The following is a 24,871-nucleotide window of genomic DNA, read 5'->3' on the forward strand; positions in this document are numbered from 1 at the left end:
GGGGAGCTCGCGGGGACGAAGGGCAGGCGAGCCTGCGCCGGCGCGGCACCCGCGGGACTGCGTGCAAACGACGGTTACCGGAGAGGGACGCCCGCCTCGGGGCGTGGTCGGAAGCGGGGCGAGCCCGTCGGCAGAGCGCGCGTGCTCAGGGCTCGGCCCAACCGTCCGACCCGATCGGCGGTCGGCAGGTTGGGTCTGGCCGCGGGCGCCGTTCTCGCGACACTTCCGGTGGGGCGGAGGGGCGGGGCGTGCGGGCACGCCGAGCGGCGCTCCCGGCAGGCTGTGCGCGCCCCTCGCTTCCTCGGAGCGCGTGAGCGGCGGATCGCGGGTTCGGCCATGGCGCTTCACGTCCCCAAGGCCCCGGGCTTTGCCCAGATGCTCAAGGATGGAGCCAAAGTAGGTGACCCGGAGCGAGGATGCGGCGGGACAGCGGCGGGGCTGCTCTTGGCGGCGCCCGCGCAGGGCCTGCGGGCGTGCGCCTGCGCGGCGATCCGGGCAAGAGAAGGTTCTAGAAAGCGGGTGTGCTCTGCACGCCTGGCCGTCTGCTGAGACCGGCGGGCGAGTATTCCCGTTGCTCCCCGGCCGGGATGGTGGGGGGGGGAGGATCAGGGCAGGGCTGCGGGTTCGCATCCCGGCTCCGCATGCCCTTGCCGGGTGGCGCTCCCGGGCCCCGCCCTTAACGGGGCCCGGCGGTGCGGCCGGCGATCGGACGGGGCTGATACCCGGGAACCGGCCGCGGGCGTGGGATGGGAGGGACAGGGGCCCGGGCGAGCAGCCGTCCGGCCTGCCTGCCCCTTCCAAGAAACGGGCCTCCCGTTCGACCCTCCGCAGATGGCTGAGCCCACCGCGGTCGTACTGAGAAGCCGCCTCTCCGGGTCTCTCTTTGTCTCTTCTGAGTCGAGGAGGCCGGGCCAAGAGACACTAAGGTCTCTGAATCCTGACTACCCCACGTTGTAGCCCCCAGCCTAAGTGAGGCCCCTTTTGCACACGATCCAGAAAGGAGTGTGTGTGTGTGTGTGCGCGCGCGCGCGTGTGTATGTGTGTGGTCACACTGCATATGCAGCCATTGGCCGAGATTCCAGAAAGGTAGGTATAGTGTGTGTGCGCGCGCGCGCGTGTGTATGTGTGTGGTCACACTGCATATGCAGCCGTTTGCCGAGAGGTGTTCAAGCTGCCAGGTAAAGTTGGTTTTGTCTTCCGTATTCCTAAGACTTGTAGAGATAGATAAGGGAATTGAATTTAAGGCCTCAGGGGAAATAGAGAAATAGAGGACTCTGTTTAACAGTGTTAAGAGAGCTAGGTGATAACCCGGACATACTAAAGGGATGTCAAAATTTAAGTTGGCTAGTTCTGGAAAATGATAATTGGCGAGATTCCCTTTGGGTCTGGGGCGGAGTGCCGTAGTTTCGGATTGAGGTCTACCCCCCTCATCTAGATTGAGAAAATGGCACATTTAAAGGCGTTTGTCACACTCAGACCAGTGCTTTAACTGGGATACGGTTATGTGACTCGGTACTGAGAGGACTGAAGTGAAGACAGCTCCCTTAAGTCCCCAAAAGAATTTCAAATTAAAAGCAGGTGCTAATTGATTGGGATTGTAGCATAATGGTAAATTGATTTTTGTGGGTTCAATCTCTGGGTAAGGGTGGGAGGGAAGAATAGTTCTTCAGTAGGTGGGTAGTTCTAAACTGTTAAGTAGAAAGTGTTAGTTATCCCGTTGTTTTACATGGAGAAAAAATTGCCTGGGCCTTGTACTAGTTGGGGGGGGGGAAACTAAGGCTATTTGGACTCCAGATTCCATGTGCTAAATGCTTATGCGATCCTGGCGCTTTGTTGGAAATAGGATGAGCAGGGACACCCTGTGTTTGGAAGCCTACTGCAACAGATGTTTTCTTTTGCAGCATTTTTCGGGATTAGAAGAGGCTGTGTATAGAAATATACAAGCTTGCAAGGAACTTTCTCAGACCACTCGTACAGCATATGGACCAAATGGTAAGGGCCAGTTTCATACTGTGAAAGACGTGTTAGCGTCTGTCTCCTGTTGGATGCTAAATGTACAGAGCAGTTCTTGACGGTTGTTTCATAGTTGACGGCACTGGTGGGCCCCTAGCTTTCAGTCAGAAACTCAGCTTTCCAGAAAAACTAAATGATGCTGTTATCCTAGTAGGTGATAGGAAAATTGCAGCACTTGAGTATTGATGTAGCTATTTATAATGGAAAAGGCTGAGCAGTTTCAAAAATTGACATAGTTCAAGGAAATGCTTACATTTAACCACCAGTTGAATTAAAGATACAGACCAAATGTGTCTCTGGCGTGTTAATTTTGTATGTGTTGATTCCCATTTATTGAGTGCTTTCTTTATTCAGCACATGTGGATGTGTAGTCAGGGAAAGCCTTTGGGACTGTGTGATGGAACTGAAACTGCAGATAGATGTGCAGAGGGTTAAAAATAGTACAGCTTCTTCATGTTTTTCCTGCCTTTGTTAGAAGGATGTTTGAATATTAATGCATTTTTTTTCTTTGCAACTTTTTTTTAAGGAATGAATAAAATGGTCATCAATCGCCTGGAGAAGTTGTTTGTGACAAATGATGCAGCGACTATTTTAAGAGAGCTAGAAGTAAGTTTTTTTTCCAAAACCATCCCCAAAAACCCTAATTCTAACATAAAGCACTATTTCACTTAGTTTATAAAGGGCTGCTTTTTCCTCAAGCTTATTGTGAAGATTTATAAGTGACCAAAACAGTGTGCTGTTGTAGCTACTCAGACTGTCCTAATTGTTTATGGAGGGGGTGTGGAATATTGCTCTGACTGGCAGATCCACTATTCTGGAGATTGATATTAATGCAGATTTTCTAGTGTAAAGGTATCAGTAACTATTGCTACTTTGTTTCTAAGAACCAGTTGGAACTTTGCCCTCTTTTGCTGCAGTTTTGGTGGCAGAGTGTAGAGCAGATTCTTAAAGAGGACACACAGTTTTGATGCTTTCAGACTTGGGCATACATTTTAGTTGGTGATGTGCCTGCCTGGGGCTTGATTCCCAATGCTGTATACACTGAGTGTGGAGACACACACCAGTAACCCGACGACTCTGAACCCAGAGGCAAAGGGATCAGAAGTTCAAAGTCCGCCGTTAATCCCAGCATTCAGAAGAAGCAGGCGGATCTCTGGAGTTAGAGACCAGCCAGGGCTGCACAGAGAAACCCTATCTCCCCCCCCAAAAAAAACCAACAACAACAAAAGGGCAAAGTCATCCTCAGCTATAGAATGAGCTGTATGTACCTTGTCTCAAAAAAAGGAAGACCAGGAAGTATTATGCTCCTTTTGATTTTTAAACAAGAGCGTGTTTAAGAATTTGATGCTGAGTCTCTTGAATTGAGTATTGCCTGTTTTAGTTTTTCCAAAGACTTGTTGGTTTTTGAGACAAGGTTTCTCTGGGTAGCCCTGGCTGTCCTGGACTGGCTTTGTAGATGTAACTGACCTCAAACTCAGAGATCTGCCTCTCAAATACTGGATTAGAAGGCATGGACCAGCGCACTCAGCTAGGAGTCTGTATTTAAACATTGAGAAGTCCATACATGGAGAGAACGGCAGGACACTGTCAGACATAAGGGATGGGAATCCGATGAAGCTAAAGTTTATGCCAGGTGGATGAGAAGAGAACAGTTGAAAGTGTGTGCCATCACGCCAGCTTCTCTTCTGAAGACTTGAAAATTGCTGACTCTAATGGTTGGAAATGCATTATTTTCTAAGTTAGGTGTAAATGCGCTAGGCTTGTGTGGCTGTGTGTAACGGATGCCTGTCAGGTAGGTGTGCTTTGACATTTTTATTTGTGCTGACAGGCAACTGGCAAGTTGGCCAGGTGGCATTTGCCTGTCTATTAAGAAATGGACGTGACTGTGTTGCTCTAAGGGAGAATGTTTTCTTTTGTTGATTACTGCATATCAGGTCCAGCACCCTGCTGCAAAAATGATCGTGATGGCCTCTCATATGCAAGAACAAGAGGTTGGAGACGGCACAAATTTTGTCCTGGTGTTCGCTGGAGCTCTTTTGGAACTAGCTGAAGAACTTCTGAGGATGGGTCTGTCAGTATCGGAGGCAAGTGTTCCTTTTACTTGTGTGTGTTGATGCTTGAAGTTTAAGGTTTGAGACCAGGGCCATGACTCAGTGGGTAAAAGCACTCGAGGGAAAGCACAAGGACTTGAGTTCAGAGCCCTCGGACCCGTGTATGGCTCAGGTATGCCTGTAGTCCAGCGTTGTGGGGGGAATGAAAACGGGAGCATCACTGGAACTTGCTGGTGAGCAGCTGAGCTTCAAATTGAGTCTGTCTAAAGGGAGTATGTCAGGGATAGAGCAGGACACCTGAAATCTCCTTCCAGCCACCATGCACATGTACACCTGGATATCTGTATAGGCTCACACTGTATCACACTTCCTCCCCTATGTGTACACTTACCAGATACAAACGAGTGATTTAAAGAAAACTTTAAATATACATTGCATAGCTTGTACTGTGCTAGGCATTGGCCGTAGGCCTCACATGTGGTGCAGTTTTTATCCCCCAGTGTCCCATTGCTAAGCCTTAAACTCATTCTGCCTCATATGAAGAAAGATTTGAAGTACAAATGTCTTGTTCGGGTCCTATAACTCATAAGTGGTAGAATCAGGATTGAAATTTGTGTTGCCATCAGAACCACATAATTCATAGCTACTGGCTCTGCCCTGTGTCTTCCACAAACACTTTTTGTCATTTTATGTTGAAAACACTCATAATTCTCTGGTTACCAGAGTCAAGTATGTTTACTGAAATATTTTTCTTCACGGTTTAGGTAATATCAGGATATGAAATAGCTTGCAAAAAGGCTCACGAGATTCTTCCCGATTTGGTATGTTGTTCTGCAAAAAACCTTCGCGATGCTGATGAAGTGTCGTCTCTGATTAGAACCTCTGTGATGAGTAAGCAGTATGGGAATGAAGCCTTTCTGGCCAAGCTCATTGCTCAGGCATGTGGTGAGTTATACCAGTAACAAAACTATCCACATTACATTATTTTTAATTGTGATAGAAATGGCCTCTTTGTTGTCTAAAAATACACTTCATTTTCTTGGCAGTGTCTATTTTTCCTGATTCGGGAAATTTCAATGTTGATAACATCAGAGTATGTAAGATTCTGGTAAGTTTCAAAAATGCATTCCCATTATCCTGATGGGTCTTAGAAGGGGGTGTTATTTCTTCAGTACTGGGGATTGAACCCAGAGCTTTGTGTGTGCTGGGGAAGCATGCTACCATGGAGCTACATTCCCAGTCCAAGACCAGTTATTTTTCCTATTCCCCTGCTCTAAATTAGTTTGCCAGGCATTAATGTCTGTACACATGTATGCAGTTCCCGTGGAGGCCAGAAGATGAGATCAGATCCCAAGAGGGGTTTGAGCTATATGAGTGCAGGAATCAAACCCATGTCCTCTTAATCACCGAGCTTACATAACTGCCATTTAAGGCAGTGGTTCTCAATCTTCCATGCCATAACCCTTTAATACACAGTTCCTCATGTTGTGACCCCCAACCAGAAAATTATTTCATTGCTAATTGATAACTATAATTTTGCTACTGTTATTAATTGTAAATATCTGGTATGTAGGATATCTTGATAGGCAACTCCCAAAGGGGTTGTGACCCATGGGTTGAGAACTGCTGTTTTAAGATATCACTTTATAACATTTGGTGGTAATAAATTATGATGTTGCTACCTAATATAGTGTATTGTATTGTGAAGTCATCATTTCCCCCTGTCTCGTAGATTAGAATACTATAATAGAATGGGGCTGTAGAAAGGGTTCCTCTGATGAAATCTTGTTTTTCTATTCTGTCTGTAGTACATTTGTGCCAAGTGCTTGGTGATGAGGCAAATAAATGGCTTGGTTGCTGTCTACCTTGCTTTCCCAGTATGCTGAAATTGAAATGTCTTCCCTCCATATTGGTAGCTTATTCTACTGTGCTTCCAGCCTTGAGAAGAATGGACTGTTGGTGCCCACCGTCTGATCCCATCAGCCTTGGTGCGCTGCTTCAGTGTAAACCTTAACTCAGTGACAGTTTCCGTGTTTGACTCCTTAGGGCTCTGGCATCTATTCATCTTCAGTATTGCATGGCATGGTTTTTAAGAAGGAAACTGAAGGTGACATCACATCTGTCAAAGATGCAAAAATAGCAGTATACTCTTGTCCCTTTGATGGCATGATAACAGAGACTAAGGTATGTGATTGAAATGTGTGTTTGGGTTGAGGTGGGATTGGCTCTTAGGCCAGCATGTACTTCATAATAAATTGAGAATTGTAGAGTTGTTTTTTCAGAGTGTGAATATTTGCTTTTGCTACCAAACACTAAAATCCTTATGTGGTGGCATTATTCTTACATATAGCTCTTCATATTCAAGCAGCATTAATACTATGGGCATCTTGTATGCTCTTGGTGAAGGAATAAAATTACTTTTTATGAATGTTGACATTCTTTTAAAATGCTAATCAATGTGAAAGTGATGAATTAGTCTTTAAAACTACGTTTTGGATGTGTGCCAAACATTCTTGGCAGATTCAAGTTGTTGATTTTGCAGGACTGAGGGGAGAACAGTTGTGTAGTCTGTGTTTCGAGGATAAATTGTTTAGGTGATACTAATCCATATTTGAAAAAGGGTATTTTTTTTATTTGTTTTTAAGTTTATTTTTAACCCGTTGGCATTGGCTAGGAGTTTTCAACATTATGTACAGTAGACACAATGGGAGTGGTAACTTTTGGTTTTTCGAGACAGGGTTTCTCTGTGGCTTTGGAGGCTGTCCTGGAACTCACTTTGTAGACCAGGCTGGCCTCGAACTCACAGAGATCCGCCTGCCTCTGCCTCCCGAGTGCTGGGATTAAAGGCGTGCGCCACCAACGCCCGGCACTTTTCATTTTTTTTAATTTATATTAGAAACAAGCTTGCTTCACATTTCAATTCCAGCTCCCTTTCCCTCCCCTCCTCCCCCAACACCCCCATCAGTCCCCCTACCCAATCCCCACTCCATTCCCCAGGGAGGGTGAGGCCCTCCATTTGGAATCTCCAGAGTCTTGTCATTTCATTCAGGGCAGGTCCTAGGACCTCCCTTGGGAGTCGACTGAGAGAGCATCTCTCACTGTGGGATGGGCACCTAAAGTCCATTTGTGTGTCAGGGATAAATACTGATCTACTACCCAAGGCCCTATAGATTGCCCAGGCCTCCTCACTGACACCCACATTCAGGGGGTCTGGATCAGTTCCATGCTGGCCTCTCAGCCATCACTCTGGGGTCCAAGAGCTCCCCCTTGTTCAGGTCAGCTGTTTCTCTGGGTTTCACCAGCCCAGTCTTGACCACTTTGGCCATCACTTCTCCCTCTCTGTCACTAGGTTCCAGGAGTTCAGTTCAGTGTTTAGCTGTGGATGTCTGCCTCTGCTTCTGTCACTGGGTGGAGGTTTAGGATGGCATATAATAAGGTAGTCGTCAACATCATTATCAGGGAGGAGCATTTAATGTAGTCTCTCCACTATTGCTTAGTTTGCCAGTTGGTGTCATCCTTGTAGATCTCTGGAAATCTCACTAATGCCTTATCTCTCCTCAAACCTATAATTCCCTCTATTATGGTATCTCTCATCCTGCTCTCTGCTATTCTTACCCGAACTCAACCTTCCTGCTCCCGCATGTCCTCTCCCCGCCATGTCCCCCATCCACTCAGGAGATCCTGTCCCATTCCCCTTCTCTGGGGTACCATGCATATCTCTCTTAAGGTCCTTCCTGTTTCCCAACTCTTTGGCAGTGGGATTGTAGACAGGTACTCCTCTGATTCCATGTCTAAAATTCACATATGACTACATACCATGTTTGTCGAGAAAGGATATTTCTAAGGGAGCGATGCTTCTTTAACTTTTCGCCAGTGTGATGCATTTGCTTTGAGGATAAGGAAGTATAGGAACAAGTTAAGGATCTAAATTTCATACATGTTATGTATTTTGCTTTATAATCTTACAAATTGTAAAGCAGTTTTAGAGGAGAGCTTGGTTGTTTTCCAGGGGACGGTGCTGATAAAGACTGCTGAGGAACTGATGAACTTCAGTAAGGGAGAAGAAAATCTTATGGATGCACAAGTGAAAGCTATTGCCAGCACGGGTGCCAATGTCATAGTAACAGGTGGCAAAGTGGCGGACATGGCTCTTCATTATGCTAACAAGTACAATATCATGTTGGTTAGGTAAGAGCTACACCTGTAAATGATACTAAAATTCTTGGTGGAATGCTGAGCAAATTCTCTAAGTTGAAGACAGCTGATGGAGGGAAAATGAACATCTTAAAAGAATTTATCAAGAAGGAACAGGTAGACTACATTTAGGCTGTGGGGGTCCAAGAACCAATGGGGGAGGAAAAAGCATTCCAGGCAAAAGGAACAGTTGTAAGGGTTAAGGTACCAGCTTATTTCATTGATAAATACAAGTGAAGCACATGAAACAACTTATCTAACTCCAAATCAGGTAGACACAGTAAGACCCCAGCTTTTTCTTACAGATATGCAACTGCACATATTAAAGAAGAAAGTCTTGCTTCCTTTCAGAGAAATTGCTTATAAACTAGCACCCTGATTAGAAGTCTATCAGACTAAGATAACATTGTAATACTTACTTATTACATGAGACAGGCTCTTACTGTGTAGCCCTGGCTAGCCCGGAACTCTATGTAGACTCTGTTCTACCTTCCTCTCCTCCAAGTGCTGAGATTAAAGTGTGCACATTTACACTGGCCCCAGCTTGTGTGTCCTTAGCCACCATACACTTCAAATGTAGCACGGTTTGCTAGTTTGTTACATCCACAAGGTCAGTAAGTAATCATCCTCTTGGCTTCCTAACTCAGTGCAATGCAGATGTGTTCCATCAGAATAGAGTAAAGCAATATTTCTTACTGGTTTTTTTTTTTTTTTTTTTTGAGACAGCCTTAGCTGGCCTTGAAGTCAGAGAGATCTGCCTGTCTCTTAAAGGCGTGTACCTCCTTGTCCAGTTTATTTTGCTCTGTATTCTCTGTATCTTATGTTCATATGATTGAATTAAAATTTCTATTTTTTTTTTTTTTCCTTTTGAAGGCTGAACTCGAAGTGGGATCTGAGAAGACTCTGTAAAACAGTTGGTGCCACAGCTCTTCCTAGATTGGTATGTATTTTGGAAAACAAAAGATTACTGAACACATTTGAATTTTTACTACAAGGATCATTTTCTTGTAGACTCCTCCTGTCCTTGAAGAAATGGGACATTGTGACAGTGTTTACCTCTCGGAAGTTGGAGACACACAGGTGGTTGTTTTTAAGCATGGTATGTGATAATGGTAAGGTGTGTTTTGTACAATTGTGAGGTGTGTTTTCTTTCATTTATTTAATCTACAAATTATTTATTGGCAGAAAAAGAAGATGGTGCCATTTCTACTATAGTTCTTCGAGGTTCTACAGATAATCTGATGGATGATATAGAAAGGGCAGTAGATGATGGAGTTAATACTTTCAAAGTTCTCACAAGGGTCAGTATTTGTGATTTCTTAAAAACACAGTTGGCGGGTTGGAGAGATGGCTTAGTGGTTAAGAGCTTTGGCTGTTCTTCCAGAGGTCCTGAGTTCAATTCCCACATGGTGGCCTGCAACCATCTATACTATAAAGAGATCTGGCATGCTGGCAGAACAATATATACATAATAAATCCATATTTTAAAAAAACAGTTGGCAGCTCAACCATGAGAACATGAAGATGTGTGGTTTTTTTTTAACACATCAGTTGCTAAGGAATATGTTACCTTCAAATACTAATTATACAAACTAGAAAATAGCAGACAGAGCTATTCCTGAGTGTGGACTGCCCATTGCGGAGGCACTACTGGTGCTGTATTTATGGGCTCCTAGTCTTGAAAGTTTGACATGGTCACTTGATTAGTGGTGCAATATAAACTATAGTCTGAAGAAATACTCCATTTTGGTGACTTGGCTTTTTATAGGATAAGCGTCTTGTACCTGGTGGTGGAGCGACAGAAATTGAATTGGCCAAACAAATCACATCATATGGAGAGGTAAACTTTTTCTGTGTAAATTACCTTTCTGTCCATTTCTTTTCCAATAAAATGCATTGATAAACACGTTTTGCTTTAGACATGTCCTGGACTTGAACAATATGCTATTAAGAAGTTTGCTGAAGCATTTGAAGCTATTCCACGGGCACTGGCAGAAAATTCTGGTGTGAAGGCCAATGAAATTATCTCTAAACTTTATGCAGTGCACCAAGAAGGAAACAAAAATGTGGGATTGGATATTGAGGTATTTGTTAAAATTTATTTTTTTGTGAAGTGTGTGTAAAGGGGGATTTGTAAATTAGCCAACTTGATTTAAAGTTAATTTTTCTTACTGATCTTTAAGTTTATCTGATAGGAAATTTTAGTTTTATTGACAACTTTGGGGTGAGGCTATATAAAATACTACCTAGTTAAGTTCATTTTAGGAGCCTTGTAAGTTTTTCATGTTGAATATAAACATTTTCATATGTAAGAAATTAACATAGTTTTGTGTTGACAGGCTGAAGTCCCGGCTGTAAAGGATATGTTAGAAGCCAGTATTTTAGATACTTACTTGGGAAAATACTGGGCTATTAAATTGGCCACTAACGCTGCAGTCACTGTACTTAGAGTGGATCAGGTGAGTGAAAAATGAAAATTGGATCTTGAAAAAGTGGTGTTACACTCCTTTAATCCCAGTACTTGGAGGCAAAGGCAGACAGATCTGAGTTGCAAACCAGTCTGCTCTACAGAGCAAGACCTTGCCTCAAAAATGAGTAGCTTTTCAGTTAGGGAAATGGCTCAGATGAGAAAGCTCTCCTTGCAAGCATGAGGACCTAAGTAAAATACTAAGTCAGGCGCAGCAGGTACATCCATAATCTCATTGTTTGGCCTGGGACAGACAAGTCCCAGAGATTCAGCACTGGCTAGACATTTCAGTTCAAACTTTTCCAGTCAGATTCAACAAAAGAAAGAGGCAGCTTTCATAGTAGATACAATTCTAACAAACAGTGAAATAAATGCTGACAGAAAATGGTCTTCACTGCAAAGCTCGCGTTCATTGTACTTAACTTGGATTTTTGTTATTCAGATCATCATGGCAAAACCAGCTGGTGGGCCCAAACCTCCAAGCGGGAAGAAAGACTGGGATGATGACCAAAATGACTGAAGAACTTTGTTGTAGGTGAAGAGTTTTATTTGTAGAGCAGAACTTCCCTGATCTTTTCTAGTCCTTAAGTTAAGTATTTGTGTTTATACTCTGCTGAGTGGTAAAATAAATGTGTTACTGTTACACCTGTCTCATCAATTGCTGCTTACGTCAGCACTATAATCAGAGCAAGTCACTTACATGACTTCTTTTCGTTTACCTGGCCTGCTTCTGAAAATAAATTTCTATAACCATCATACCATGTATCTATGTTGTTGGCAGTTGCTTTCTACAAGGGAATGGCAGTTTAAGTGGTTCTGACAAGAGACCAAAGGAGGCTGGAAAACATTTTTGAAAGCCTTTCCACCACATACCTGGCTGGCATATGGAGGCAGCACTTTGCACAGCTGTGAGATTGTATAATGTCTACTCAGATCAGCTGACTCATAGAATAGCTTGTGTAACTGATACCAGGATTTCACATTGCTCCCAATCACTGCTGCAAACATTAAAGGCTAGACCTGATGGTGGGTAATCCTTAATCCCAATACTAGAAAAATGAAACATTAGGGGATATCACTTTATTGATGTGTTGAGAACTACAACCCAGTCAGATTAAGCACAGGATGTTAGTAATTCAAATCTCTCCAAAAATGAAACAAAAATAAACATGATTTTGTCACTTACTTAGGTGAACATAATTTAGTTTGAGTTTTTATTGTTTTTTGTTTTGTAGCCAGTATAAAAGCCATAGGTGTGCTTCCAGAGAAAGTCCTGTTATTACAGAATCCTCTCATAAAATAGGAGATATGCTTGTGAGTTTAGTACTTTTGTCACGGGCACAGCTTGCACGTGGGTGTCACTAATGTGAAACCACTGCCCTTTGGTCGATTCCATTTCACAGTCTGTTAGGAAATAAAAAAGGAAAGATCAGTCTAGGTGATTTTGGCTTTGGCATAATCTACAAAAGTGTCAGTTATCCAAGATTACTTACCTTGTGGAATGTCGCCATGGAGAACAAAGTTGGAGAGATGACTGCTCACAGTTCTCGCCTTGGCGTAGGCAGTGTAGTGCCCCGACCTCATGGTACCACTGTGTTCTACAACTCCGTACAAGGAGTACAGTACTCTTGTACTTTCTTCAGCAACATTCTTCAAAACAACAAAAACAAAACCCAGTTATTCTTACCCATTTATGCAGATGCCCTCAGCAAGACATTCATAGCATGTCTTTATCAGAAAGTTGGAACTGCTGGTGCAAAAAACTAGGTCATGGGTCATGTGATGTAATCATTAAATGGTACAGATACTGAACTCAACTTGCCAATTAAAAGGCCTCAGGAGAATTCCTTAATACCCTTGGTTCTATCACCAATGTAAACCTTGTAAAAAGCTAACATTTAGGTGAAGCTAAAAACAACTTGGATTTTACTTTCCCTCCTAAGATGGAGGGCTGCTTATTAAGGCCCTGTGGGGTGAGGGGGTGGTGGCACACACCAGCACCCAGTAGTTCAAGGCAGCCTGGTCTCCAGAGTGAGTTCCAGGACAGCAAGCCCAGGTACTACAGGTCTTGACAAATGCGAATCCCCTCAAGGCAGGAGCTGTTTTCCTTTGTGCTCTTGTCGAAAGTGTCACTGTTCTAAAACAGTCATGTCTTACATTCTGTACCTGTACCTTACCAAGCCCTGCATTTCACTGGGGAGGTTTGTGCTCTGGTGACATTCCATTTTAGCCACTAAGGGAATGGATTTTGGACTTCTTAGTCCAGAGATCTTAACCTGCCCAATCTCTGTAGTGATCTATTCTCCCAACTATTCTACACCCTTTAACCTCAAGTATCCTTGAGTTTCAATTCCCCGCTGTATAGTCTGAAGTAGCCTGTGAAGCAGCAATAGCAATGCCTAGTAGTAAAAATGACAACTGACTGACTGCACACCAACTCTGGAATCATTCCAGAATGAGAAGGTATTCAGCACTTAGTGTTTCCACATCAAGGATTAATATGTTTATATTAACATAGAGCAAATACAGCAGCATAGCTTCTCTGATGCTTGAAATCCTTTTCTCAAAGACACGGGTCACAGTTTCTTCCCCTCTACCTTCATTACTCAAATGCTTTTTGACTCTTGGTTATGCAGTATCTGCCAGGCTCAACACAAATGACATCTCATTCTGAAAAAGCTTTGGCTTCTTTCTTGGGTTAAGTCCTGTACACTGGAAATGCTTCCAAGATGGTACTTGTTAGCGTTCTACTGCTGTGAAGAGACACCATGACAGCTGTTTAAAAAAGGAGAATTTAATAGGGGCTGGCTTACAGTTAGAGGCTCAGTCCATTATCATCATGGCAGGGAGCCTGGGAGCTGTGAGAATGGTGGCGTACAGGTAGACACTGCTAGAGAAAATTCTGAGAATTCTTACATTTTGACTGAAGGCAACAAAGTCTGTCCTGCTGGGAGTGGTTTGAGCACATGAGACCTCAAAGCTTGCCTCCACAGTGACACTTCAACACCACAGCTACTCCAACAAAACCACACCTCCTAATAGGCCACTGCACTTGGAGGCCATTTTCTTTCAAACCACCAAGACCCTTTCCACTCAAAACAAAAAGCAAAAAACAAGAGGGTTTCTCTGAAGCCCTGGCTGTTCTAGAACTCATTCTGTAGACCAGGCTAGCTTTGACCTCAGGAGATCCACCTGCCTGAGTACACATGCTGCCTGCCCCCATCTTTATGCCCTCTGTGTCCAGTCACTCAAACCTAGATCCAGAAATCCTCAGCTCTGTGCCACACTCTACATCCAATTTAAACGCCAAACAAGTCTCTAATTTTACTCCTAAAACATTTCTTCACCCTCTCCCCTGCCCTACGCTTTACAACTTCCTAACTGCATTGATTCAGTTCCCTCCTAAATCATTGCCTTTTCAGTTTTCAGATTCAGCTTCCACACTAGAGTAAAACCTGCATAGCACTCATACGGGATTGGTCAACAAATTGCTTTACCATTCTTCTGTGGCTTCCAGTTGCATGCCTAATAAGGCTGAGTTTCTTGGCATGAAAGTCCTCATTGCCATCTTCTTTGGGTTTTGAATGCATATGCTCTGTTCTGTGAGCTGTAAAACTGCTGGCTTTGGGGAGGTACCACCCAATTTCATACTGCTGCATTCTTGTACCTGCTCTTTTTTTTTTTTTTTTGTCTGAAAACTTGACTCATCCTACTAAATTTCCCCCCCTTTAAGTATCCGCTTAGGCATGCTCTGCTTTATATGGCCGCCTCTACTCTGCATACACTTGTATGCACGCCCTCAGCTATCAGGACAATGTCTGCCATAAAAATTGGTCAAAATAATTTTATGTGCACTGTGGTGTGAGTGAGGATGGCCCTTAGGCTCATGTGTTTGAATACTTGGTTCCCAGTTGGTGGAACTGTTTGGGAGAGTTGTCACTGAGGGTGGGCTCTGAGGTTTCAAAAGCCCACTTCATTCCCAATTAGTTCTCTCTGCCTCATGGCTGTCTCTCAAGATGTCAGTTTTCAGCCATGCCTGCTTGCTGTCATGGTCATGTTCCTGACCATGACAGTCCTAGACTCTAACCTGAAACTCTAAGCCCAGTTTTTTGTTTTTGTTTTTTTTGTTGTTGTTTTTTTTAATATGCTGACTGGTCTTGGTGCCTATCACAGCATAGAAAAGTCACTAAGACAATCTGGAACAATCTAATTTTCAAAATGATTTATCGTAGATCTTGAAATGATCAAAGTCCCACTCTATAAAATAATTATAAACAAGCACTCTTATCACTGAGCTACATCCCCAACCCTTTTTCAAGAATGGTATCAGTTTCATACTTAATGAAAAATACTGGAGGACTACTTGGTGGGTTATGATTTCTCTTTAACAACTTCTTTTAAAAACCATTTTTACCTACCTTACATTTAAGGGTACAAAAAGGAGCCAAATCTAAGATTTCCGGAAACTTTATGTGTTTGTTAACTTTGCGTAGGTTAAAACCGGCCTAAAAAAGGAGGATTACAGATTGAGTTCTTTTTCTGGAAAAGCTGTCCAGATTAAGTGATTGTCCCTCTAACATCCAAAGAACTCCCAACACCCAGCCCTAGTCACCTTTCTAAGGACACTTTTTCTCATTGCCTTGTTTCCAGCTAGTGTAGGTTTTCAAGTACTACACGTTACCAAAACTACTCTGATGAGATCTCCCTGACTCTGAGTCACCTCAAATGCCAGATAACTGGTTCAGAGATGCTGAGCAATAGTCAACTATTTTTCCGTGAAACACTCTTAAGCTCACTCATGTTCTAACCATGCTGACACAATTGCTAGTAATATGCAACCAGTAAGTCAAGCCAATGCTTGACTGGTATGAGGGAAAATGCCTATAAGATCATGAAGGATTTGAAAGTTGTAGTATTATACCAAATCTTCCAGAAAAGATCACTCACAAAAATTATGAAAATCCACTATATGCCATTTTATCAGGTCAGTAAAAATAAGATATAATACATAAAACAGAAAAACATTTAAGCAGTAAACCTGTGTTTTTCTAAACTGAAGTTAAGCTTAGGGTAAGGTGCTACAAATCTTAATGCATTCTAGAAACGCAGGTCGGTCTAAATTTCTCCACTTGGGCAAACCTATATATTTCTCTTGTAAATTTCCCACTTTTTTGAAGTTAGAATTAAGAAAAAGCAGAAGCAAATACAGAGAGAAAGTAGGCATTACATATGTAAACAAATTAGGGTTGTGAGGGTACCTGCTGAAACCTCTTCAAATGGAGAGTGAGGACAGGAGGAGCGAGGGAGACCAGCATCTGCTTCTTTGCATTGGTGTAAACATGTTTATTCTCACCTACGGAAAGGAGAGGCGCTAGCACCAAAACCCTGTTAAAAATCATCTCAGACTCTAAAACAGGACTAACAAACGTTCACAGACAACATGCTAATATTTGTGTTTTAATTAAACAAGCAAAATCAAGGGTATTTTCTTGGTATAAACACAAACTTGGAAACAGTAACTGGCTCTGAGTATACTGTGTCACAAGAATGCTATCTAATTAGGGTTGGACGTAAGTGTTCCATATCATCAAATCACTTATAAACACCACCACTACAAAATGATTTTGAGGGTGAGGACCCATAATGGTACACGCCTGTAATCCCAGTTCTTGGGAGGTAGAGGCAGGAGGATGGCAAATTGAGGACAGGAAGGGGTTACAGTGTCTCAAAAACCATTTTTTAAAAAGACTTCAAGTACAACTCAATAGTAAATAAAATGGATGAGGCCCTAGGTTCGATCCCTGACACCAAAAAATTAAGGTGTGTCTGAGAACTGGGATATCAGCAAGATGTCTGGAGGTACTTGGCATATCTCTCTCCATAAGAAGTCACTAGAACCAGAAAAACACATTTTAATTCAGACTATCAAAAACAGTATTAGGCCTATAGATTTTGGCTTGTTTGCCATTGTCTGCTCTAAAATAAAATCTCGCCGGGCGTTGGTGGCGCACGCCTTTAATTCCAGCACTCGGGAGGCAGAGGCAGGCGGATCTCTGTGAGTTCGAGGCCAGCCTGGTCTACAGAGTGAGTTCCAGGACAGCCTCCAAAGCCACAGAGAAACCCTGTCTCAAAAAACCAAAAAATAAAATAAAATCTCAAAAGGCAACATTACTTAATCTTTGTATATACATGTAAATAAGTGACTTTAAAACACCAGTGAAGATCTTTATCTGTAACCTTCTGCCACCTTTAATCCCACTTATTCAAGCATGAAGAAAACGGGCAAGGCAAGAGCGTATTATCAGTATCTCCGTCCCACATCTGAGGGAGAAAAAAAAGAAGCCTGGTCCTTTTACGATGAATGCGCCACGTAAGTGCACTGAAAACTTCAAGTGTGGCTTCTTCCTGACAAGGAAATGAGGACACAGAGACTCAGTCACTGCCAGGATGTCATGAGAGCACCCCAGTGAGGAGGGAGACAGGGAAACAAGCTGCTCCATGCACTCTGTTGCTGCTAGGTGCCAGTGTCATGCCAAGAAAGATTTTCCTTGTGTTAAAATGCTTACACACAAGAGGGCACTAGTAACTCTCCAGATCCCCATGTGACTATAATGCACAAGTATTCTACCTGCAAAATATATACTTTAATATTAACTTTTACAGCAAGAAAAGAATCTATACCTTTTATGTTTGCCTTTGGTCCATTACCCTGCCGTCTTGTACACACGTCACAAAGCAGTTTATTGGCATCTTGAAGTTTCTCATTACGAGTGAACTGATACAAGCAATGCTGGATAGAACACTCAGCAGTGCTGACAGCTTCCCGGTTAGCAAGGGTACAGAAAGCCGTTTCTGGATCCTCATTCATGACCTCACACACCTTCACAGGAGAATGATTGTCACTCAGAATCTCTACACTTATTTCATCAGGATGAATAGCAGCATTCAAATTAAGGTTTTTTAAACCATTGGTAATGTCAAGTTCTCCATTGGTACTTTCCTCCAGGAGGGCATCATTTAAATCCCTAGTGCATTCTGTAGCAGATGTCAAAATCCCCAGATCACTCTCACTTTTCACAGCTAAGACCTCTGGACACTTTTGACTATCAGTTGCATTTTCTATCATTTTCTCTTGGCCACTCAGATCTTTCTGATTAACGTCAACTTCAGTATGTATGCCCTCCTCTTGAGAAACATGGTTGGGTTTAATATCCACTTCCACCTCTCCTGGAAGTGTCATTTCAGCTTCCTGTTCATTGTCTTCAGTATGGTCAGTGGTACAGATATCATTTAAGTGAAGAACTTTCTCTTGAAGTTTTTGTTGCCTTCGTTGGTTCTGTGGAAAAAATATAATTTATATAACAAAGGACAGGAAAAGAAAGTTTACACACCACATCAGGTTTTGTTGCTTTTCAACTAAATCATTTCATAAGGAGTGTTTGCTTTCAAATTCTGATTTTAAAAATTCCTTTCTTACCAGAGTTCAGATAAATTATGACAAAACGTTCTTTAGATGAGATCAAGAATAACCACTATTCACCAAACATTGGACTACCCTGGAAACAACAATGCAAGAAATGATGCCTCCTCTTGAGAAGTGAGTCAGACAGAGTCCTATGACTTAGAACTGAGCAGCCAAGTAGTAGACAGAGTGATGGCTCCGACTACACTCTGGTGTGGGAATGAAAATGACCCTCCCTCACAGGTTCGTGTTTCAGTATTTGGTCCCCACTGGTGGAATTGTTTGGAAAGGAAGGATTAGGAGGTGGGGTCTTGTTGGAGGAAGTGTGTTGCTGAGGGCAGGCACTGAAGGTTCAAAAGCTGACACCATTCCCAGTGCTCTTTCTCTGCTTCTGGGCTAGGCGACGGTGGCAGAGGCATGCTGATCTCTGTAAATTTAAGGTCAGCCTGGTCTACAGAATGAGTTCTAGGACAGCCAGAGCTACACAGAGAAACCAGGTCTCACAAAAAAAAAAAAAAAAAAAAAGTGTGAGCTCTGAGCTGTTCCTTCACTCTGCCGTCTGAAGTCTAACCCTCTGAAAAACTGTAAGCCAAATCCAACACTTTCTTAAAAGTTGCCTTGTTGCCGGCACATTGTCACAGCAATCTGTGACAACAGGCAACTCTGCAGGAAGATGTATCTATGAGTTGTTATTACTAATCAAAATCCCACTAAAAAGACAACTAACTAACAACTTGTTTTGAATACAGGATAGATGAAAAGTCTAAGGAAAAAAATGGATATAATTTAACAAAGAAGCACAAGGCCACAAAAAAAAAAAAAAAAAAAAAAAAAGAAGAAATTCCCCACTGAATCCACCTTTCTGTCTGCATAGGGAGACAGGCAGGGAAGTAAGGGGCAAATAGGAACAAAGTATACACAGGGCTTAGGGAAGTGGCTGGGTGGTTCAGAGCACTGGCTGCTCTTCTGAAGACCTGGGTTCTATTCTAGCATCCTCAGGGCAGCTTGCAACCATCTACAACTCCAGTGGCAGGGAATTTGATGCCCTCCGCCTGGCCTGTATGGGTACCAGGCATACATGTGGTACACAGACAGACATGTAAACAAAACACCATTCACATAATGTAAATAAAATTTTAAATAAAACAAAAAATACAGTGTCAACAGCCACCTTCTACATGCTATTTTTTTTTAATTAAAGAGAACAAGTACATAAATCTACAATAAACAAAGGAAAGCATAACTTCCCTTGCAGCTACCCACCTTGGCTTGCTTTTTGGCTTGCTTCTTTGCTTTTTTCTGTATGTGCTTACTTGTTCCTGAGGGAATATCACTTCTTGTTTTCATGTAGCTGTCATCTTTTTCTTCCTCACTGTCTTTATCTTCTTCCTCCATTGTCTTTTTCATATTTTTATCATTTATATTTTTCTTACCACTCTTAAAATAAGGAAAAAAATATTACCACTACTGTTTTGTGAAGGAAAATTTATGTAGCCCGTTTTACTCCCTTATCATTTTTTTAAAGATTTATTTTTTGTGTACATAGGGGCTTTACTTGCCTGTGTGTCTGTGTGTGGGTGTCAGATCCCCTGGAACTGGAGGTACAGACAGTTGCGAACTGCCATGTGGGTGCTGGGAATTGTACCCTGATCCTTTGAAAGAGTTGCAGTGTTCTTAACTGCTGAGCCATTACTCCAGTCCCCTTTATTATTTTTAATTTCCATAATATTTGAGAAGTTATATAAAGACAACAATCATTACATGCTGAGAAAACATGAAACAAAGCAGCAAAAGTCAGCATCGGGGGCTGAAGAGATGGTTGAGCAGTTAAGAGCAGCACTCATGCCAGGCGACTCACAATCACCCCTACCCAGGGTTTCAAAGGCACCTGCAGTCAGGTGCACAGACACCCACAGACAGACAGACAGACAGACAGACAGACAGACAGACAGGCGGGCGGGCGGGCGGGCGGGCGGGCAGGCAGGCAGAGGCACAGGCACAGAGACACAGACTCTATCTCAAAAAAGCAGTATCACATGTAAATATATTAGAAACTAATGTAATGAATTGTATTAGATGCATGACACAGCATTTATATAGATGTCCTTTTTGTAAATGTGCTTTGTTTAAGTGGTTTCTGTATTACAACATAGAATTCCTCTTTTTTTTCTGAAGGGAAATGATAGTTTTATAGAAAGTAAATAAAGTTAGTTTGGTAAGACTTTCAATTATTAGCTGGGCGGTGGTGGTGCACGCGTTTAATCCCAGCACTCGGGAGGCAGAGGCAGGCGGATCTTTGTGAGTTCAAGGCCAGTCTGATCTACAGAGCTACACAGAGAAACTCTGTCTCAGAAAGTAGGGGAAGAAGGGAATGAGTAAGGGAGGAAGGGAGGGAAGAAGGGAGGAAGGAAACCAAATTAATATGGTATAAAACTAAGATAATAATTTCTATTTACTCTTTATGCACTTAAGACTACAAGGGACTTGTGATCAGCCTCAAATAGTAAAACAGAGAAAAAAACACTTCCCTGTGTGTAATACAATCAAGGTAATACCTACAAAGAATTTTAAACACAGCTTTTAAATAAAGAATATAGTGCATTTTTTTAAATCCTAAAAATTATTCCATCTCTAATAGACCCTGGAAAATTTCTTCATGGGCTGACTGGTAATATATACATCCTTAAAAAATATGAGGGTGTTCCTCATAAAATCTAAGGTAGGCAAATAAGTAAACAAGTAGATAAGTAAATAAGCAAATAAATGTTTGAAAAAATAAAATAGTCTTACCTGATCATCTAAAACTGGGAGAGACAAATCAAGGAAAGATTCATGCACCAAGGAGACCTTAAACAAACAATAGGCAACGTAAGGAAAACGGAAAAAAAAATCATGTTAAGTCTTACTACCAGATTATCCCCATCCTGGAAAGAAAGACACATTAAACATTACCTATTAAGCTCCTTTCCCACCAACCAGGGATGAAGGGTAGAAGGTGGGATTTAATAAGCAAAGGATTAAGAAAATTTGAAATAAAAAAATTACAGAATGTTGAGGACCTTCAACTGGGAGAAGAACTAAAATTACTATAATTTACCAAGGATTTTAGGGGTGCTGTATTTCCAGTGAAGAACCCTACCCTGTAGGGGCTGTGCATGGAGGTACACACCTACAATCCCAGCACTCAGAAAGCTGGGGCAGGGGGATCCTGAGGAGTGTTCCCAGCTAGCATTGGAACACAGCAAGACCCCATCTCAAAACAAACCAACCCCAGCCTATTTAAGTCAGCTTCAGGAAAGACTGGAGATTGGCTGTCCTCAGGAAGAGTGCACGCCTGAGTCCCCCACTTACAGTCCTGCACTCATCACACATGATTGTACTAGTTAGCTCGCCACCAAAGATGCGGTCCACAAAACTTGGGATTGTCTTTTTCTTTTCATATTCTGTAACAACAACAAAAGGTACAATTATTTCTTAAAGTTAACTGAGAAAAGTTTAAATTACTTATGTAAATTTTCATTTTTAATATCCTGACCCTAGACATTTTTTCCACTATTCATAATTATGTGTTGCATTTGTAAGCTGTGGAAATTAGCAGTTTATATTCTACCATGAAGCAAACAATTAACACAATCACCTTATTATAAATAAAAAAATATAAATGTTCTTATCTAAAGTCTATTAGTGAGCAACAAGCTACAAGTCAGTGAGACTTTCTATTGTGTCAGTAAAATGGCACTATCACACTCTGCTAGCTGATGATACTACCACTGCCTTATTCCAGCATGGACACTTGAATACAACAGTACTGATAAGAAACTGCAGTTTAGAGAAAGAAAAGAAAATGCATAACTTGGCTTGTGAACTCTAAAATTGGACTTTTTGAAACTAAAAACAAAATATCCTTCGACCTATCAGGCACAATGATCCCTTTGATTTTCTACAGTCCTAACAATACTTTTGACATGTTTAAAGCCAGGAGTATTTTATAATATCTAATCACTTAATTTTCAAAATTCATGAAACATATAAGCATTACACAAGTGGTATGTGCCCATACGCAGAAAAACACTGTTACAACAGACGTCCAGTTAGCACTGTTTGGTTACTGGCCTGGCTCTCCAGGAAGTCAAGGAGGCAGAGTTGTTATGAGCTGACTGGAACCTGAGCTGTACAATACTTTATCCCTAGTCACCATGGCTGCTTACACTAACACAAATTAAATACAAATCAGGGTGTAGTTCTTGTATTTCATCAGTCATGTGTCAAATACCCGGTAGCTACATTATGTAGTAGAGTCTCTACAGGAGAATCCAGTCATCACATTAAGTCCTACGGACAAAGCCAAGTGTGAGGCTCAGCCCGTAATCCCAGCACTCAAGAGGCTGAGGCACAAAGATCTGTAAGTTTGAGACCAGTCGGAAGTACAGTAAGACCCTGTCCTAATTCCTTAAATGACACACAAGAGCTAAGCCAGCTTTATGATTAATAACCAGCTATTGATAAGTCAATTAGTGTCAATCATTTACTGTTTGTTAATCACGATTCAATTTCAGAAAACTAAAATTGTGATGTTATCTTAATTCAATCTTTATAGATCTCAATATAATTAATGCATAAAAAGAATATTTCACAAGTTAAACGTCTCCAAAATGTTGACCATTGGAGGGCCAAATTAAATTTTAAAACTCATGGTGACATGGGTAAACTGTGTTTAAAATAACTCTGGGTTTCAAATATATGCGCCAGTAATCTTGTCCTAAGGTACAGAAGAATTCAACTATAGTGTTTTAGTTCAAAAAGTCAGACATTACCTTTAACTTTATTTTTTACTTCTTCATCCAATTTTTCAGTAGAATTACCAAATGCTTTAAGAATTCCTTTACTCACTCTCTAAAAGTAATAAAATGAATATATATACTATTAAATTTTAAAGTTATTTTCCTTAGAAAATATGTAATAAATTCAAGATGTAGCTCCCTGAATTTACTGAGATAATGATATTTTCTAAATTAATTCAAGGAGCTAAGAAAATTATGCCTACTGAGCCTGTAAAGCAAACTTCTGAATACAGGTAAGGTCTTAGCATTTTGAAACCTTCAATCTATTCAACACTGCTTTTCAGAACACTCCACTACCTCAGGAGGTACTTAGTGCTATCGAGGTCACACCACAGTTAATAAGAACCAGCTCTAACACTCACTGAGTGACTTGAACTACGCATAGGACATTTCTACATCAGCCTGTGGGGTAACAAAATAATCTTCCTCATAGGATGGCTGCAAGCACTAGGTAAGATAACTCATATTAAACAGAGATGTGCCTGGGATAAGTACAGAATTGAATGAATTATTACCACTGTTACTAATGCAATTAATTAAACTCATACTTCCAAACTGCATTATATATCCTAGTAATTAATAAAAGTTATTAGTTATAAAAACTGTCCCTGGGCTGGAGAGAGGCTCAGAGGTTAAGAGCACTGACTGCTCTTCCAGGGGTCCTGAGTTCAATTCCCAGTAACCATATGTTGGCTCACAACCATCTATAATGAGACCTAGTGCCCTCTTCTGGCATCCAAGGCTGAATGCTCTATACATAATAAATAAATCTTAAAAATTTTTTAAGCAAAACAAAAAACTGTCCCCAGACTCTTAGTAAAATGAAAATGCTTCCCAGATTCAGCACTTGTATTAAACCATACTCAGAGAAAGAATGTGCTGCAACAAGGACTGTTTGAGGAAAATGTTTTCCAGTGTTCTGCATCTATCCTGGTGAAGCCCAGTGTAACTGAGCCCTTAAAGATGGTACTGCTGCAAGTATCCGGTAAATGAAAACATTTTGATTAAGAGAAGGGTTTTAATCCTCTTCACTTATTCTAATGAAGAAGCATATTGGCTGGAAAACCTGGTGTGTGTAAATGTCTAAAAGCACAATGTCCTGTACTGGCGGGAAATGGCAGGTGAGCCCATGAGATTACAATACAGGATTCTCAGAGTATGCTAACTTGGTGTTCTTCTGCTCTCATCCCATCCAGTAAGTATCGAAGCAACTCCTGGCTGTCCTGTTGCTGGTACCCTTTAAAACGTGTTGCCCTGAAGAAAAAAAAAAAACGGAGAGAAAAGCACTGATGAGTTTACTGCTTTACAAAGACAATTTTAAAGTCTTAGAATTACATCCCATGTAACAGTGTCATAGAGTTTTCTCAAACTTGTGACTGCTATAAGAACACCTGAGGCAGATTAACTATCACAAGAAACATGCTACTTTAAACTGGAATGAGACATGTGTTCATTCAGCTGGTTCTGATGCTCTCAGCATCACTGATGCCCTGACAGCACAGTCAACCGATACTCACTTTTTACAGACCTGAGAAAAGAGCTCTTTAGGCATCACGATTCGCGTTTTGTTCTCTTGCATCTCATTAAGAAACTGGCTCATGGCTAAAGTGAGAGGACCTGGAGGTTCAAGGTTTACTTCTAAAGGTTCCTAAAAATAGGAATGACAACTTTCACTCAAATGTTACAATCACTTACTTGCCCAAAATGTAACAAGCCAATGATGATTATTGATGGAGCTGCCCAATGTAATCCAAAATTTACACCAAGAGACACAGAAACTACCCGTTCAAAAATTTAGCTCTGCGCCAGCAAAAAGGCTCAGCGATTAAAGTACTTTCTGGGC

The 24,871-nt window shown here is 41.7% G+C and overlaps 2 protein-coding genes across 6 annotated transcripts in view; one reads left to right on the plus strand and one right to left on the minus strand.

The window, feature by feature from the left end:
• Positions 1–239: 239 nt before the first annotated feature.
• Cct8 (chaperonin containing TCP1 subunit 8) lies at positions 240–11,481 on the plus strand. Of its 2 annotated transcripts, none has more exons than XM_005073852.4 (15): positions 240–396; positions 1,902–1,992; positions 2,540–2,619; positions 3,948–4,097; positions 4,829–5,009; positions 5,111–5,172; positions 6,111–6,248; positions 8,074–8,252; positions 9,132–9,198; positions 9,270–9,357; positions 9,444–9,559; positions 10,027–10,098; positions 10,178–10,342; positions 10,598–10,717; positions 11,168–11,481. In XM_005073852.4, exons 1-15 carry the CDS (start codon positions 337–339, stop codon positions 11,243–11,245), a joined length of 1,647 nt encoding a protein of 548 aa, XP_005073909.1. In that variant the 5' UTR covers positions 240–336; the 3' UTR covers positions 11,246–11,481. The 2 variants fall into 2 exon arrangements, with proteins under 2 accessions (XP_005073909.1, XP_040606477.1); XM_040750543.1 differs by lacking the exon at positions 240–396 and adding an exon at positions 787–926.
• A 309-nt stretch (positions 11,482–11,790) lies between these two features.
• Positions 11,791–24,871, minus strand: part of Usp16 (ubiquitin specific peptidase 16) — a 28,787-nt gene continuing 15,706 nt past the window's right edge. For 3 of the 4 annotated variants that reach the window (XM_005073855.4, XM_005073854.4, XM_013116194.3), the window contains exons 8-18: positions 24,546–24,676; positions 24,195–24,282; positions 23,002–23,080; positions 21,539–21,630; positions 20,978–21,034; positions 19,451–19,624; positions 17,407–18,061; positions 15,984–16,078; positions 15,144–15,230; positions 12,219–12,375; positions 11,791–12,129 (exon numbers count right to left, since the gene is read on the minus strand). In XM_005073855.4, the coding sequence (XP_005073912.1) occupies positions 12,005–12,129; positions 12,219–12,375; positions 15,144–15,230; positions 15,984–16,078; positions 17,407–18,061; positions 19,451–19,624; positions 20,978–21,034; positions 21,539–21,630; positions 23,002–23,080; positions 24,195–24,282; positions 24,546–24,676 (1,740 nt within the window). In that variant the 3' untranslated portion in view covers positions 11,791–12,004. The remainder of the gene's footprint in view (positions 12,130–12,218; positions 12,376–15,143; positions 15,231–15,983; positions 16,079–17,406; positions 18,062–19,450; positions 19,625–20,977; positions 21,035–21,538; positions 21,631–23,001; positions 23,081–24,194; positions 24,283–24,545; positions 24,677–24,871) is intronic. The other variant, XM_013116198.3, reaches the window with a different exon arrangement.

The sequence above is a fragment of the Mesocricetus auratus genome, unplaced genomic scaffold (genome assembly GCF_017639785.1).
Source record: "Mesocricetus auratus isolate SY011 unplaced genomic scaffold, BCM_Maur_2.0 Super-Scaffold_100008, whole genome shotgun sequence".
Taxonomy (NCBI): Eukaryota; Metazoa; Chordata; class Mammalia; order Rodentia; family Cricetidae; genus Mesocricetus; species Mesocricetus auratus.

Bases quoted from the DNA above. Each gene is read 5' to 3' on its own strand.
- Cct8 (XM_005073852.4), top strand. From the start codon at position 337: ATGGCGCTTCACGTCCCCAAGGCCCCGGGCTTTGCCCAGATGCTCAAG. The intron at 9,560-10,026 runs GTCAGTATTTGT...GGCTTTTTATAG, and splicing joins CTTTCAAAGTTCTCACAAGG to GATAAGCGTCTTGTACCTGG. The intron at 10,343-10,597 runs GTATTTGTTAAA...TTGTGTTGACAG, and splicing joins ATGTGGGATTGGATATTGAG to GCTGAAGTCCCGGCTGTAAA.